The sequence below is a fragment of the Pelobates fuscus genome, chromosome 6 (genome assembly GCF_036172605.1).
Source record: "Pelobates fuscus isolate aPelFus1 chromosome 6, aPelFus1.pri, whole genome shotgun sequence".
Classification (NCBI taxonomy): Eukaryota; Metazoa; Chordata; class Amphibia; order Anura; family Pelobatidae; genus Pelobates; species Pelobates fuscus.
In genome coordinates, this window is record NC_086322.1 from 179,096,857 (window position 1) to 179,115,410 (window position 18,554).

Sequence of the window (18,554 nt, forward strand, 5' to 3'; positions counted from 1 at the left end):
TCCTGTCCTGTTGTGTTTTACGCCCCACCTCCTATAGATTGTAAGCTCATTTGAGCAGGGCCCTCTTCAACCTATTGTTCCTGTAAGATTTTGTAATTGTCTCACTTATTGTGAAATCTCCCCCTTTGATAATATTGTAAAGCGCTGCGGAATATGCTGGCGCTATATAAATACCAGTAATAATATGTATATGTACGTGAGTGTGTGCTTGTGTCTGTGTATGCTGGACATAGGCCTTCATGCATATCCTGTCAATCTTGGATGGGAATTCATGCATTCTTAATATAAGTAATTATTTAGTTTGTACTCCCCCATTCGAGCACCATCCTCTGCACTGTTTGCTTGTTTTTGTTTCTCCTCTCCCCCCTTCACTCTGTGATCTTCATACAAGATATTTACGACCCTCTGCAAGAATGGTGTCTATTTTCTATCAAACCTGTGTCTTATCTGCACTCATGTCGCTTTAACCTCTGTATCACAACTCAACCTTGAATTCTATGTATCATCTTGCTCAGAAATGCTTTAGATTTGAGAAAGGGAGGTTCTCCCGAAAGGTTGTCATTAAAAAATTCCATTAGTCCAATAATAAAAAATGGTATTAAAAGATACAAATTTTCAGTTTTTTACATCTATATGTATATATAGAGATATTTATATATTTATATAAAATATAAACTTCCACCGTAGCTGCTGTGGTAAGAAGAAGGCCTTGGCTACGTGTCCTGTGAATATTTGAGCATTTTAGCTAATGTTCTGAATCTATCCCTAGACTTTAATTTCTGGTAACAGTATGTGTTGTTTAAAGGAACACTCCACTGCCCAAATACAAATCACTGTTTAATATATACTCCAAATGAAAACATGCATTTAATTATGCAATAATTCATTGGTTATATCTAAAAACATTTTATTAAAGTTGCAGATCTCTTGTCCTTTGCAAAACCTCCCCTTCTAACCCTGCCCACACTTTCTGTGGCTGTCCAATCACAGACTTCCCATTGCAGCTCATTCACGAGTCTTTGAAAGGCGGGTGCTCTGGGCAATTGCTGCCTCTTGAGTTTAGCTTCACTGAGCTAACTAAACCAGTAAGTAACAGAACCGGTTGTCTGCCTAAAAGCTGTACTTTTTCTACACACATAAAGCATTTCAGCAAGCTACAGTGTTTTAGGGGCCATAGTGTCCCTTTAGCATCATAAGGTTACAGCTTGTTGAGAACTTCAGTCACCTAACAAGTTCATTGATATTAGGGGGGTGAAGTGTCTCTTTAAAGAAACACAAATGGCACCAGTGTTACCTTACTTTCTCGAATGGTTGCCGCAGACCGTACTTGGTTTTCTAATAGTAAAACGCAGCCCAGTTCACTAATTAAGAACCTGACTGTGTATAAACTGATAGCAGCTGCGGTATAGATTTTATCAAATTATGTTTCAGTTCCAGTTATCCTATGTGGTGTAGTCTTTGGGAATAAACTACTTACCAAACCTTGCTGAACAGGGAGATTATACGATAAGATCAGTCGCTGTAGATCAGAATGAGACATTCCTGGTTGGAACATGCATTGTGGGACTCTTCAAAAGATGAATGATTTTATTTTTTTGCAGTGTCTTAATGCATAATCTATATACTGCATTAAAAACATATAGTCCAATTTTAATATACAAGTTACAATGCCTTATATTTTTTTTTGCCCGTTTACCCTGATTACTGTTTGTGTATTTTAATTTCAAAGTAACACGGGTAAGGTTTGGGGGTTGAGTTCTATGGCATTTATACTAGTGAATAACTTGCTTATTTTTTAAGTGGCTCTCCAAACACCATTTCCACAACAGCATATTGCCCCTTTTCTGTGTAGTGGTGTCTGTTTCTGTCTTTCATAGCTGAACCTGATACATTATACTATTCATTATTTTAATATGTTTACAAGACAGGAGAGCAATATGGAAAGCAGCCAGGAAGATAAAAGCATAGGTAATCCAGATGCAAAACCTAAATAAGCCTTCTGCACATCTAAACATCCATCTGATTGGACTTGCAACAACTTGCTCAAAGATGGGTGGTAGAATAAATTGCTGCTTGAGAAGAGCAGCAGCTAAGGAACAAAACATTTTTTTCTTTTTCAAAACAAAATTTTATTTTCCAACCTTTTTTGGGGGGGACCAGAAAATTTACACAGTTCTAGATTATACAGTAAAGTGCAAATTGCTGGGAAGTCCAGGTGAATTCAATGTGCATTTCAAATTTCAGATCTAAATAGCCAAAACAAAAAAAAACAAAAAAATAATAATAATAATAATCTGTGGGCTTGCTACATTTTCAGTTCTGTACAATTCCTGACAATTCACACACATTAGTAAGTAATCTTAAACCTTAAACCGTGTAGTAGTAATAAAGCACAGACGTATAGGAGTAAAATTTATTTTATAACGTACATTTATTAGCAATTAGGCTACTGCAGCATTTAAGTTGAATTGTATTATCTGTTAAAGGAACACTATAGTGCCAGGAAAACAAACTAGTTTTCCTGGCACTATGTAGTCCTTCGGGCCCCCCTTCAGCCACTTACCTTTCTCCAGTGCCGGGCTCCCTCTGGGCTGGGGAACTCTCCTCCTCCTGCTGACGTCAAAAAGGAATGTGCATGGGTGGGAAGAGCCGCGTGCGCATTCAAACTGGCCATAGGAAAGCATTACTCAATGCTTTCCTATGGACGTCAGCGTCTTCTAACTGTGATTTTCACAGTGAGAATCGCGGAAGCCGCCACTATAGTCTGGAATAACCCTCAGTGTAAACATAGCAGTTTCTCTGAAACTGCTCTGTTTTCAGCTGCAGGGTTAACACTAGGGGGACCTGGCACCAAGACCACTTTATTGAGCTGAAATGGTCTAGGTGCCTATAGTGGTCCTTTAAGGGATGCTGTGTTATATCTGAGTGATGGACACGTTGTTCTTTTTTTCCTTGCTGACTAGTTTTGGAGCTTTTCCCATAAAAACATAGAAAGACTAATGTATTTGTGTACAATATGTTAGGTTATTAAAGCTTAATCTTAGTAACATTACATGTAAGTTGAATGTCACCTTAAAATGAACTCTATAGTTACCAGAACCACTACAGCTTAATTATTTCCAAGTCGTGGTCTTTCCAGATCACAAAAGGCAGCCTAAAATTTCTCAACCTTTAGCAAAGTGTACATAAATAAGGAAATAATATATGGCCAAGAAAGTGAAGTATAATAAAGAAACACTCCAAACACCATAACCACTACAGTGCCATTTAATAGTTATGGTGCCAGGAGCACTCTGCATGGCTAGATTTGCTCAGTGATGGCTCTTCAAGCTTAGTTATAGCAATTGGTAGTGGTTATGGTGCTTTTAGGATTCCTTAATGATATTTTTAAAACAAAGTGTTAGAGGAACTCTTTAACCTCTGATGTATATACCTTTCAGATTTTTTTTACCCTTTTAATGTATTGTTCCTCAAGCCATGTCTCATTCATTTAATTCAGCAAACAATTCATATTCTTTTATTGTGGCCTCAGTCTTTAATGAAATGGAAGTTTAATTGCAGGTTGTGAAACCATTTTAATAGGTTCACATAACTGATGTTGATGTGTTCTGTAGTTGTAAAAAATTAAAAAGTCAGCCTCTCACAAGCCTATTCTTGTACAGTTCTGTACATCTGTACATCTGACGCTGCGATTTACGACCTAACCTGTTCATGTTCCTCCTGTCTGAGGAACTGTGACTGTCATGCAGCAGCCTTACCACAATCAGCAAATTAGCAAACAAAGCACTTAATTTATTCTCTTTTTTTGTTCGGTGACTAGAGTAATAATTATACGTTGTAACACATATGTTTCAACATAAAAGTTAACATTAACTTCAAAGTAGATCTGTCACTTCTGTAGAAACTACACCACTGAATTTAACATTGGAAATCGCCTATAATTGTGTGGGGGGGAAAGGAGGGGGGGAGGGTTTTTTTTTCCGTCAGTTATTTTCTCTTTATCCACTTCAGTCCAGGCACAGGCAAGGCAAACATTACTAATGAGGGGGAAAAAATGGAGGAGATTTATCCATTTGTTACTGACCCGTTTACATCTAATTTTCAGAATGTTGGCACTTCTAATTAAATCTATTGGAATTTGTAATTTTTTTTAGCGTCATTTTTTAACATTACATTTATTTTTTTATTTTTGTGATGCAACACATTTATAATATTATTATATTATATTAAGTTTCTGCTTTTTCACGCCACTCTAAATTTAGTGGTTTACTGAAATGGAAATGTATGCAGTAAAAAAAATAAAACAAAACTTTTATTAGTCATTTTTAGAATGCGCTAATAAATACGATCAAATAATGATAGGATGTAAGTCACTTTTAAGAACACTTTGATAAATGTTTTTATTTCTGTACAAGTTCTCAATGTTGATTGACTTATGGAACAATCAAGGCAAAAACTAATATGGCCTTAATCCAAAACACTTTATGCAACGGAACACTCCAAACATCTAAAACACTTTAGCTTTTAGATATATGCCCAGTGGGAAAAAAATGCATAATTAAATGCATGCATATTTTAATTGGGGCTATATCTACTACTTAGTGAGATATTTAGGTGTAGCGTAGCCCAAAGTGACATCAGAATCATCATTGTTGTCTTTTAGGAACCATATGTTGTACATATCCATCATTACACTGGTTGTATACTTATTTAACCCCTTAAGGACCAAACTTCTGGAATAAAAGGCAATCATGACATGTCACACATGTCATGTGTCCTTAAGGGGTTAAGGCCATAGTATGAAAGCTATGTCATGCAATAGCTGATGGGAAAATATCAAAAAAGCGTCCCCGTTTAGATCTAGAACTTTTGGTCATAGCGTTTATGGTAATAGTGCAACTTGCAAATATTCAATAGTGTTAAACTAAACATACCCCACTTCAAGCAGAGTGGAGTTGTTTGAGACCAAAGAAGGATTGTTGGAGTTCAGGTCTATGTTTTTATACTGCATATTCAGTGCCTAATAAGAATTAAATTGGACCTACCATATTTGATCTGACCCTATTTTCTTAGAAAATGTTTTGTACCAGCCAACATCGAATTTTATAATTCTATATTCTAAAAATATCAGTTTGGCAGTCCTGCACTGAAACCATTAATTGTTTAGGTGTGTCATTTTTAGGTGTTAAGACTGGGCACGTTTTCAGATGTAAAATATATATATGCAATCCTTTTGTTATTGAACTGTAAATTGTAAGAGGAAGTGGCAGTCAATTCATCTGACTCAGATTACATATGTTGAATTTCTTTTACAGTGAGGTGTACCAATATTGCCGAAAATACCGAATATCGTCCGATTATATCGGTAAAACCGATAATTGGTCGATCCCTAATTTTAATGTATTTACTTTCTATAGGAAAATCCCTCAGTTTGGAATATGTATTCTGTAGGTGCTGCAAGTTTAAAAATCACCAGTCAAAAAATAAAAATTCAATAATTCATTTAGCTGTGTTGATTTACTCCCACACAACAATCATTTCTCAGATTCAGACTGCATTAGTGCTTGATAGTTATCTTTTTTACATCACATTTATGCCTTGTCTGATGTCCATACAGACAGTCAGGCTCCAGGTCAATGATCAGCTTTTCCGTTGTCTTTCACCTAAAAGTAATGTACGGCTCATAAGATGAACAAATACAAGTGCAAGCCAATTAAATGTTAGTGGAGTGTTACATAGAAACATAGAATGTGACGGCAGATAAGAACCATTTAGCCCATCTAGTCTGCCCAGTTTTCTAAAGACTTTCATTAGTCCCTGGCCTTATCTTATAATTAGGATAGCCTTATGCCTATCCCACGCATGCTTAAACTCCTTTACTGTGTTAACCTCTACCACTTCAGCTGGAAGGCTATTCCATGCATCCACTACCCTCTCAGTAAAGTAATACTTCCTGGTATTATTTTTAAACCTTTGTCCCTCTAATTTAAGACTATGTCCTCTTGTTGTGGTAGTTTTTCTTCTTTTAAATATAGTCTCCTCCTTTACTGTGTTGATTCCCTTTATGTATTTAAATGTTTCTATCATATCCCCCCTGTCTCGTCTTTCCTCCAAGCTATACATGTTAAGATCCTTTAACCTTTCCTGGTAAGTTTTATCCTGCAATCCATGAACCAGTTTAGTAGCCCTTCTTTGAACTCTCTCTAAGGTATCAATATCCTTCTGAAGATATGGTCTCCAGTACTGTGTACAGTACTCCAAGTTACACTAATAAAACAAATTAGTGGAGGGTTTTACAGACATTACTTTCCTTGACTGTACAATAATTTTGTTAACAGAGTGCTTAGATATATGTTTACCTGGATATCTTATTAAAAATTGCAACGAAAACTGAGAATATGAATGGACAAAAGCTTAGAGAAACTCTTGTCCTTTGGTAAATCCCCACTCTGGTCTCAAAGTAGTTTTTCCTCACTTGTGCCATTACAGAGAGAACCAGTTACAGGGCACATCAAACTGATCTCACCCATAAAGGCAGTCCAGAACTAAAATGGCTACAAGTTTTTCCTTTCTTTGGGGCTCGTCAATGAGGTGTAGCTGAAAGCTCTCTAAGCACAGTGAGCACGGGGTCCTTATAAAGCCTATTAAAAATACCTTTAAAATTGTTTCCACAAATATTTTGAATAATACACTTTCTGTACAACTTTCCCAACCTCTTTTCATATTTCTCCACCCATTTCTACACAAGTTAGTGATTAAGAAAAAGTTAACTATTTGTGAGCAGTTCATTTTCATGTTTGCAAAAATGTGCATAGCTATGGCTTGATCCTCAGCACACTAGCTCAGCTCCGAAATTGCAAAACCTCATTTATTTTCGAGTTTCAACCAACCATTTACAATGAGCCCTGCACAAGTTGTTTCACAGTATGTAGGCCGCAATCTGTTATATGTTCTGTATTCCTAGAATGTAAATGCATTTTATAGACAATTGCACATTGAAATAAGGTCAAAACAATTAGAATTTCATACATATATAAACATTATCAGACCTGCTCATCTATCTCTGATGTCTCAATATAGCCCAGTAGTTTTTAATGGCATGTTATTCTAGTTTGGAATATGATCCCTAAAGGGACAGTATAGACACCAAAACAACATTGGTGTTACATCATGCCCCTGCAGCCTCGCTGCTCAAATATCTAAAGTTGCTTTAGTGCCTATAGCATCCCTTTAAAGTAAAGATTTTTATGCTAACATTGCTCTTTTGGCCTCAATTAACTTAGCTCTGTTCTGTTTCTCAGGATCGAGTATGACGCTTATCGCACAGACTTGGAGGAGCTTAACCTAGGACCCCGTGATACCACTACCATGCCAAAGATCGAGCAGTCACAGCAGCTTTTCCAAGCACACAAGGAGAAGTATGACAAAATGCGAAGTGACGTTTCCATCAAACTAAAATTTCTAGAAGAGAACAAGGTAACAAGTTGAAATGAAAAGATGTCTGATTAATGTTCTGGGCATCCAATGTGTTTAACTTGTCACAGTCATTAAAGCATAATCATTTTTAATCTTTTCTGTGTATTAGATCTGTACATGTTTGGAAGCCCTGGTGTACTGTTTAATGACTAACTGTCTTGATTCCATACTATGTGTTAAGTGATGTTTGGTAATGAGAAAACGGTGATAACCACTGAATTTGTTAATGAGCATTGGAATCAACTACTTTACTGCCTGTAATATGTATCTATTATACCCCAAACGTGTGACTTGTGCTGCTTGCACCTAGCATCTAGGCCCAATCAACATGAAAAGATTTTCAATAGATTTTACCTTAAAGGGAAACTCCAGTGCCAGAAAAACGATCCGTTTTTCTGGCACTGGAGGGTCCCTCTCCCTCCCACCCACCAATCCCCGGTTACTGAAGGGGTGAAAACCCCTTCAGTCACTTACCTGGGACAGCGGCGATGTCCCTCGCCGCTGTCTCCTCCTCCGCGACGCTCCTCCCAGTGATTACGTCGGCCGGTGGGCGAGACTAATCTCGCTCACCGGCCGAGGAGACCTAATGCGCATGCGCGGAAATGCCGCGCATGCGCATTACGTCTCCCCATAGGAAAGCATTGAAAAATCATTTCAATGCTTTCCTATGGGGTTTTGAGCGACGCTGGAGGTCCTCACACAGCGTGAGGACGTCCAGCGACGCTCTAGCACAGGAAACCTGTGCTAGAACCCAGGAAGTGACCTCTAGTGGCTGTCTAATAGACAGCCACTAGAGGTGGAGTTAACCCTGCAATGTAAATATTGCAGTTTATGAAAAACTGCAATAATTACACTTGCAGGGTTAAGGGTAGTGGGAGTTGGCACCCAGACCACTCCAATGAGCAGAAGTGGTCTGGGTGCCTGGAGTGTCCCTTTAATACACTTCTCCATATTAAAATAAATTTCTTCTCTAGAGCTTCAGTTAGTTTCCTTTTTTAACACAAAGGGATCATAAACCCTGAAATGAAAAAGCATCTAGAGGTTAATAAGTAGAATGGATCTTGGGCATATTTTTGGGAATGTTTGCATGCTGAAATATCCTTTGACACAGAAATGTCTTGAACATTCTACTATTTTATAAACCTACCTTAAAATAACCTACGGTATATTACAAAAATTGTCTTTGCACTTTGACATGATTTTTTTTAAATCTGTATGCATTGTCACAAGTCAATGGATATCATCTAGGCTGGGCATATGGTTTTTTTTTGTATCCCTAAATGCCTACATTAAAGTTTAGAGTACTGAGTTCTTTAAGTTAGCTTATTACAGTACCAAGCAGGGTGTGTGCATTTTAGTGAATGCTACCTTCTAAAATATCTTGAGGCGGATGGGTGTTTTATGATTGTAGAAGTATAAATAATGTGGACAGGTCGAAACACAGTGTGCCCTCTCCTTTTGGCTGACCTTCTTGAAAATCACATGTTTGAGGTGGAAACGTGCAGAGTTCTAAACCTGAACCTTCATACTAAATACTAGTAAAATTACAGTTTTCTCATTTGAAACATGACACATAGTTACATGAAAAGAGACTTGTGTCCATCAAGTTCAGCCTTCACACATATGTTTTGTCTGTTGATCCAAAAGAAGGCAAAAAAACTCAGTCTGAATTGCTTCCAATTTTGCAACAAACTAGGAAATAATTTACTTCTTGACCCCAAAATAGCAGTCAGATATCTCCTTGGATCAAGCAGCTATTACCCCACTAATTAGAAATTATATGCTTGTATGTTTTGTTTTTGGGAGTATTTATCCAATTGCTCTTTAAACATCTGTATGGACTCTGATAAAACCACATCTTCAGTCAGAGAATTCCATATCCTTATTGCTCTTACTGTAAAAAAAACCTTTTCTTGCCTTAGATTAAAGGACCACTATAGTGCCAGGAAAACAAACTTGTTTTCCTGGCTCTATAGTGTTAATAGGTCCCCCCCACCCTCAGGGTCCCACTACCGCTGGGCTGAAGGGGTTAAGACCGTTCTCCAGCGCTGGGAACTCTCCTCCCTCTGCCAACGTCGGTGCCGAATGCGCAGCAAGAGCCGCGCGTGCATTCAAATGGCCCATAGGAAAGCATTTCTCAATGCTTTCTAATGGACGTCCAGCGTCTTCTCACTGTGATTTTTACAGTGAGAAGCGCGGAAGTGCCTCTAGCGTCTGTCAGTGAGACAGCCACTAGAGGCTGGATTAACCCTCAGGGAAACATAGCAGTTTCTCTGAAACTGCTATGTTTTCAGCTGCAGGGTTAAAACTAGAGGGACCTGACACCCAGACCACTTCATTGAGATGAAGTTGTCTGGGTGCCTATAGTGGTCCTTTAAATCTCCTTTCTTCCAGCCTAAATGCGTGACCTTGTGTCCCATGTATAGGCTGTTTATGAATAGATTTCCAGATAATGGTTTGTACTGGCACCGAATATATTTGTATAATGTTATCATATCCCCTCTGAGTCGTCGTTTTTACAAACTAAAGAGGTTTACATTTTTAAACCTTTCTTCGTAACTAGAATGTTCCATTCCATTTATTAATTTTGTAGCTCGTGTCTGCACTTTTTCTAGTGACATGATATCCGTATTTAGAACAGGTGCCCAAAATTGCACAACATATTCAAAATTCCTTTATTACAAATATAAAATATAAAATATAAAATGTATAATATCTAGACGCGTTTCGCCTAAAGAGGCTTCTTCAAGTAGATAATTGAAAAAAATTTTTTTTCAATTATCTACTTGAAGAAGCCTCTTTAGGCGAAACGCGTCTAGATATTATACATTTTATATTTTATATTTTATATTTGTAATAAAGGAATTTTTGGCACCAAAATATCTTGTTTGCCATATTCCTTTAAATATCTTTTTTTTTTTTTTTTTTACCTTTTTTAACCTGACCTTACTTATAATTTATAAACCCACGCAATAGCGCAAAGAATCCATAGGTGAGGATTATACCACCCATACGCTTACACCGAGCAGTTCAGCCTGCTCTATATACTGTGAGTATATTTTTATTTTCTTCTAGCATTTTTATCTGCCATACAGAGAGCACTATATTTTATTTTCTCTTATTATCGGCCGAGCCGGATCATCGCTGGACTTTTCACCTGCACTACTTGCTGACCAGCGTCACCCTATATATCCTTGAGTGGGGATCATTCCACTTCATGCATATAATATCAGAGCTGGATTTTAGCTCTGAAAATTGTGAGTAATTTTCATTATCACTATTTTATCCCCTTTCACCTTGCTGACATACTGTACCATTGGGATTTTTGTTTTCCTGCTTTTATCTTCACATATCATCACCGAACTACAAGTGCATAGGCGTAAAGACTGACATCATTCTCAAGCATCCTCCATACTTTGTGGAACTTACCACTTCGGACTTATTGTAGGACTTTGGACTATTATTTTATTATTATTTTATTTATGCATAATATTATTTTTATGTAAGTTAGGCGCACCCTTTTCATTTCTGTTTTCGTGTTTTATGTTACTTATATAAGGGGATTAGGGGAACTCCCCTTTTAAGGTGTGCAGCCGTTCTAAACTATATTTCTCTGTGGCTACGTAGCGCTGACTCTTCACCCCATTCCTTTTTAAAATTATATTATCATCCTGAGAATTTATGCCCCTATTTATACATGACAAAACCTTACTGGCCTTGGCAACTGCAGATTGACATTGCATATTGTTACCTAATTTGTTGTCTGTTCCCAAATCCTTCTTGTGTGTTGTTATCCCTAATTTACTACCATTTAGTGTGTAAGTTGCTTGTGCATTCTTGACCCCGAAGTGCATAACTTTGCATTTCTCTACATTAAATTTCATCTGCTATATTAGTGCCCAGTCCCCCAATCTATCCAAATCCCTCTGCAGCAAAGCAATATCCTGCTCACATTTTATTACTTTACAAAGTTTTGTGTAATCTGCAAACACTGATACATGGCTTTCAATGCCCATTTCAAGATCATTTATAAATGTTAAATAGAAGCGGTCCCAAAACAGAACCCTGACAAACACTACTTACCACTTTTGTCCAAATTGAACATTTACCATTAATGAAAACTCTCTGTATTCTATATTTAAGTCAATGTTTTACCCAAGAAAAAGAATATTCATCTAGACCAATTTCTTTTAGTTTAAAGACTAACCTATTGTGAGGAACCGTATCAATTGCCTTGGCAAAATCCAAATAGATCACATCCACTGCAACACCCTGATCTAAACTTCTACTTACTTCTTCGTAGAATGCAATTAGGTTAGTTTGACATGACCTATGTTTCAATAAAAATTCCACAGATGCAGACTATAATAATTGTCTGCTCTGTCTAAGATACACTGGGTTCCCTTTTGCATACTTATACATGCTAGTTACATTTATTTTCTTTTTTTTGTTCTTAATTTTTTTTCCCTTAAATTTTTTTAGTTTTGCAATTTTATTGCAGTGTGTTATTACACATTTGTGAAATTGGGGTGTGTGTGTGTGTGTGTGTGTGTGTGTATATATATATATATATATATATATATATATATATATATATATATATATATATATATATAGAAAAATAACTCTTGCACTCCAACTTTGAAAATTGGTACCAGGTGCACAGTTCCAAATAGATATAAATAAGAAGAATTTTACCGGCACTCGTGGATTTTCTTTTCCAGTTTATTACGGTAGGTACTATTACAGTCAACGTTTCAGCTCCCGGTCGGAGCTTTCATCAGGACACCAAAGACATTTGTGTATCATGCAAAGCACACTTATAAAGGACATCTAAAATAACATAACCAATAGACACTCACCTGTTCAGCTGAAATCAGTTCATTCCGATTTTCGGCGTGCACTCAGCGTTACTGCGCATGTCAGATACCCGGCCTGTGCTTCCGTGTCACGTGACCGAGAGGAGGTTCAATCACTGGGTGCGTCACGGTTACTAGGCAACCGCTGATACAATCAGTCTGGTTTGCCTACTCTGTGATCAGCCGCTCTCTTAAGAGCTTTACCCCATGTTAGAATACTCCACCCGATGACAACGGATTGCAGTGCTCGATCGGCTGGTGCAGGACGAAAATATCAGATTAAACGAACTGATAACTCTAAAGTCCAATTCCTACCAAATTTAGACAAATCCTATCACCATAGTTTTAGATAAAGCTTAGACTAAACAGTCTGTAAGACAAAAGAAAGAGAAAGAGAAATTGTATATACATCTTGTAGTGACGTGACAAAATAATTGAATGCAAATAATGTGTTAAAATGTGTAAGTAAACTAAGTATTCGAGAAATTAACTTGCCATATATATAATGTCTTGATGGCTATGTGTCAAAATGTGACTCTATGAGATATATAGAGTGTATGAAGCATGTGCATGACATGTAATAAAAATGTGTATGAGGAAGGCTGTGTACAATACTTATATATAACTGGAGTGTGCCTGTAGTGAAAAAGCTAAGGAAGAAACTCCTATGTATGTAAATGTGCATAAGGGACATGTCTATTTAAAATAGTGATTGCTCTAGATAGACATATGTTGAAAAATCAGCATGAATAGAACAGGATGAGTGTCTATGGCGTAGTTATAACCATTTACTATACATATCCTCTTATTCTTATGGACAAAAGAATTGTCCAATATTAACATAAAACATATAATTAAAATTATAATAAAAAGGTATACCCTTAAGCCACATACAAGAGTGACTACCAGGTATTCCAATTCCATATACTCTATGTGAGAGGAAAAGAATATTAATTAATTGCTGAAAGTAGTGTGAAACCAGATATAGACATAATTTATAAAAAAGGACTGAAAGAACATTTTTCATTTAACCCTCTAGGGGAAACAGTGTCTAGTTCTACAATCCAGTGTGTTTCTCTTTGCAACAGAAGTTTCGCTCTATCCCCTCCTCTAGCTGCCACCGGCACATGGTCAAATGCCACGCAGCGCAAGGCTGAGAGTGGGTGTAGTTTTTCCAAGAAATGTCGGGCCACAGGTTTGTCCGACTTGCCATCACGATAGGCTAGTCGGATACTTGATCTGTGGCCCCTTATTCTTTCGCATAGAGCAGTTTCCGTCTTGCCAATATAACTCAGTCCACAAGGGCATGTGAGTTCATATATCACGAACTCTGTGCGACAATGTATCCTGTGTCTGATTTTATATGTTTTGCCTGTATGGGGGTGTGACAAAATTTTAGACGGGATAATGTGTCCACAAGTGACACAGCCTAGACACCTGACACAGCCATTGTTTGTTTTCACTGTTACAGGGGGGGTATAGCAGTGGATGGGGTCTGTTTTTACTAATAAATCTCTAAGATTTTTATTCCTCCTATAGCAAAACATAGGCTTATTTGTCAGTTCTGTTGGAAGTGTAGGGTCTTGTCGCAAGATGTTCCAGTTCCGGTTGACAGATTCGATAATTTCTTTGCTTGCGGTGTGTAGTTTCATTGGAAAAACAATCCGGTGAGTTGGTTCTTTTAAGGGGTCGTTTCCCTTCTGATATCGTTCTCTCGCTTGGCCCAGTGCTTTTTCCAATACTGGACGTCTATAACCTCTCTTCATAAATTTAGAGTACATCATTTTGAGTTGTTCCTCCCGTTGATCTTCCTGGGAATTGTTTCTGTGTACTCTAAGAAACTGAGAGAGGGGCAGAGACTCTTTCAGGTGCTGTGGATGGAAACTGTCAAAGTGAAGGATAGTGTTGCGGTCGGTCGGCTTAGTATAGAGTTTGAACTCTAGCTTATGGTTAATGACCATTAGGTCTAGATCCAAGAATTGGACATTTTTATGGTCAATGCATGAGGTCACTTTGATTGGTGTTGGCAACTCATTGATATATTTGGCAAATGTATTCGCTTCCTCTAGTGTGCCCTTCCATAGGATTAGTATATCGTCGATATAGCGATAATATCGGGCTATTTGCTCCTGGTATTGTGTGAGAATATACTTCTGTTCGAAGTCGAACATATATGTGTTAGCGTACATGGGGGCCATCGCTGCCCCCATGGATGTGCCAGAGACTTGTAGATACCATTGTGTCTCAAATCTGAAGTAATTGTTGTAGATATATTTTTTTTTTATGTATTTTTTCTGTGTTCATGCTATTTGTCAGGCGTATAGTCTTGTGAGAGTAAACCTACTATATAAGAGCTTTATAGTTTTGAATTTAATGCAACCTCCACGCGCCATAGGACTGGGAAGTGGGAAATTGTATACTGGGTTTGCAGTGCCTTGTCAGCGAGCCCAGTGATAACAGACATTGTTTTCCTGCGTTATATACATTTTAGGAATTCTTAATGAGATCCCTTAGACCCAAAGGGACAGAATATTAATACTAGTTAACTCTTCATAATTTGCCCCTAAAAAGCCTATTGCATACTGCCTATCCCTGATACCTTATTTCCTTCTCAACCTCCTACTATTTTCCTGTATGACATGCACAGACTTGGTTTGATTTTTGACACCAGAAAATATTGACACAAGATTTTGGAGGTAACAAAGTAATTGGCCCACATTTCACGTTAAGACATTACCAATGGTGTCAGGACCAACTGTACTACCAAGGTGATACCAAAAACCATGAACCTTTACTGTCAGCCTTGTTCTGTTTGCCATTTTATCACTACTGTACCTGAGCCTCCAAACCTGACCTTCTAGCCGATCACATAGCCAAACCACATTGCCATACCTGTGCTCTATATTGAAGACTACTGTTGTACACGTGACAGTATGTGAATAACCTGTGGGTTCAATATACTACATTTATATAATGTGACTATTATGTAATAGGCATTGGCAAAACTGTCTGCTGGATTAGTACATTCTATAGCATTTTAGATCCTACTTGGTCCAAATGTATTGTGTGCGGATTATATTTTGTCCTAGTAATGTTACCAGATATATTTATTTTGTCTCTCTTTTCTTTAATTGAGAAGCTTATTTAAGTATTCCCTAAATCGGCTATATTTGCTGGTTTTGATCAATTTCTGGTTACTCCTGTATATGCTATAGAAGAGTCACAAATTATGGTTAATTGACGGAAAAGAACACTGAGAATTCTGTAAAAATCACCATTGAGCTGCAGCGAAAAAATATTTTTTGGATTTCAGGAATATGTTGCTTACCTGACTGCTCTAGATTCTAAGAACATTATATGTGAGGGATTTAAATATGCTGTGGGGGAAGATTATAAAGCATTGTTCCAATGTTTCCGTAGAAAATTGCATGTTTGAGCTAAGCCAGGCGAAGCAGAGTTAGAAGAATTTTAGATCTTCAAAGACAAAAAGGTTCAATGCATTTGACACATCAACGATGATAGATCTGCATCAAATTCATCTTTATTGCACAAAATAATTGCACCTGGATACAAAGAAAGACTTTGGTTTTAGACATCTTGATGCCTAAAAAGTTAGTCACAAACCTGCCGAAAACAGGTATAATAATTTACTCATATTCTTCTTCCCCACATTGTGCAAATACATTACAAGCACATGCATAAAAATATATAGAAACTTGTTTAAAACAATGTTCACATTAAACTGTTATTTGTTCATACATGTATGCTGTATGCTGATCAATTCTAAATATGCAGTCCCCATTAAAATATATACTATTTGCTTGGGTGGATTGAAGAAGAGTTCTAAATGAAATGTTATAGACCAAGCTACATATTAAGCTAGTGTGTAAAGGAATCTCTTTTTAGTGTTGTTTTTTCATATTATAATTACATGGAACAGTGTAAACAAACTAGGATTTTAAAGTTGACCTGGGAGCTGAATGCACAATATTACTGCAGTTGTATTATATGCATATGTGTTGTGCTTGTATCATTGATTTTACCTGCTTACAAGAACTCAGCCAGTAAGCATGTATTGAACTCCTTAGTAGAATAAACATGCAAGTGCATGTTTGTACATTTTTAATGTTTTTTATTTCTCTTATATAGTTAATGTTTACATTATTTTAATATGTTTACATTATTAATCGGTAGTGAAACCCATTGTCTCTGACATCAAAAAATTAGAATTCAAAATAGCCAAGCTGTAAATATTATGTGTCCGCTTTCAGTCTGGCTACTCTGACCTTACATTTTAAATGTACTTTCAATTCTCTCTTTAGTAAATAACCCTGTGTATATGAGTCACTTTTTGACTCAGTATTCAATATTGGAAACTATGGATGTTTGTTTTTGGTTCCCTGAATTATTTTACCAGCTGTTCATCCAAAGGTAGTAATGCAACACCTGGAGGGATTGGTTAGGTCTGTAGAGTCAGAGACGATGCTGTTTATATTATGGCTTCCGATTTACAGCAACCTGGTCAGGTCAGTTTCTAAACAAATTCACTAAAGAAAGCCTACATAAGCTTCTCTCTTTGTACCTATTTACTGTAATCAAGGGATATGCAACTCTTCTGAAAAATGGTGCTCTAGCTGCACTATCCCCCCAAACAGAACTCAACAAACGGACAGATTCTCTAGCTATTTTGTTTTTTAAATTCATGTATGTTAGTCAACTTTGACCCAAAGATAAGAAGCTAAGAGTAGCAGTAATTGTGAGGATTTTACATTATTCCCACTTAAATATTTTGTAAAATTGAAAACGGCACCATATGGTAATCATTTAGCACTAAATTATACTGTTACTAAGGTATTTCTAGGTCAGGGCTTGTTTTGATGGACAGTTTATAATAATGGTAGACAATGATGTAGGACTAGCTATGATTGCTAGACTGCTTCACATGCATAAGGGCCTTAATTAACCCCTTAAGGACCAAGCTTCAGCTTTTTTGTTTTGTACTTACAGGAACTGTTTGTTATGGTGCTCAGAGGTCCCTGTTGCTTTTTTAAAAAAAATTTTTTTTTTTTACCTTGATGGCATAATCCATTCTCGAATGATTTAACCCCAAAGGTTGCTCTCCAGCGTCGGATCTCCTTCCCCCAGCGACATCTGACTTCTTCAGTTGACTTTCTGGAAGTGCATTGTGCCACCAAGCAGAGGGGTTGTGTCTAAGGTGTTTTTAGGAGAATTATAAAAAAAATATGTAAAACATTAGAAATCCCTAAATCCGGAAGGGTTTTTTATTTAGTTTTTTTAAACATAATGTGTGCTACTCTTATATAAAACCCCAAATTGTGTTCATCTACATCTTCTGATTACCATATGGCTCTGTTACTATCCTGTGGAGCTCCAGCGCTCTGGCCATTTCATATTTTACAGTTAGAATGTGATTAATTTTTTTAGGCCCATGTCTCGATAGAGGCATTGTAGCAGGTTTAGCTTTCAAATTACTCCATAAAGGCCCATCATATATGAAAGGAAAAACTGCAGTGCATCTCTCATATGGTATATACCTTATCACGCTGGCATTTTTTCATCACTTTGTCATAATTTCTTTACAAAGGTATTTTGTTTTTTTGTTTCCTTTTTCACACACTCATTGAGTTTTTTCCACATATTTTATATTTCTGATTTGTGCTACAGCAGTAAAACACTTTAAGGAGGCAATGTGGCAAACACCCCAGACTGTGACTTCTTCGCTGGGTGTCTATTGGCCATGGTGCAAGGGTAAGGGAGTTTTACTTAGCTGAATATGCCCCTCGCAGTTGCTGCCATAGTATTCCTGCCAGTCCACTCCATTTGCCAGGATCACACTTCAGTAACATTTTTAGTAACAGAGCCCCCTTTAATATCTTACCCAGCTATGTCTTTCGAGAACTATACCCCCATGTGGACGTTGATGGGGCATATTTGTTGCTTAACCATTTCAGTTTTTTTTTGTACGTTAAATTTTAATGCTCGATGTTCCACTTTGAAACATTTTCTATTTCAAACTAGTACATGAAGGCCTACCATTTCTTAAAGTAGGCACCCCAGGGTATATGTGGCTCTTGAAGGATCAATTTTAAAATACACATATTTCATATTTTCCCAAAATTTATGCTGGGTCTAATTTTAGATAATTTTAACAGCTCATGTTTGCAAATTATCCTACAAATGCAACATTTGTTTTTAAAT

At 37.0% G+C, this 18,554-nt stretch overlaps 1 protein-coding gene across 5 annotated transcripts in view; it reads left to right on the forward strand.

Moving 5' to 3' along the window:
• ARFIP1 (ADP ribosylation factor interacting protein 1) overlaps positions 1–18,554 on the forward strand; it is a 105,688-nt gene that overhangs the window by 80,048 nt on the left and 7,086 nt on the right. For all 5 annotated transcript variants that reach the window (XM_063458527.1, XM_063458528.1, XM_063458529.1 and 2 more), the window contains one exon: positions 7,302–7,476. In XM_063458527.1, coding sequence (XP_063314597.1) covers positions 7,302–7,476 — 175 coding nt within the window. The remainder of the gene's footprint in view (positions 1–7,301; positions 7,477–18,554) is intronic.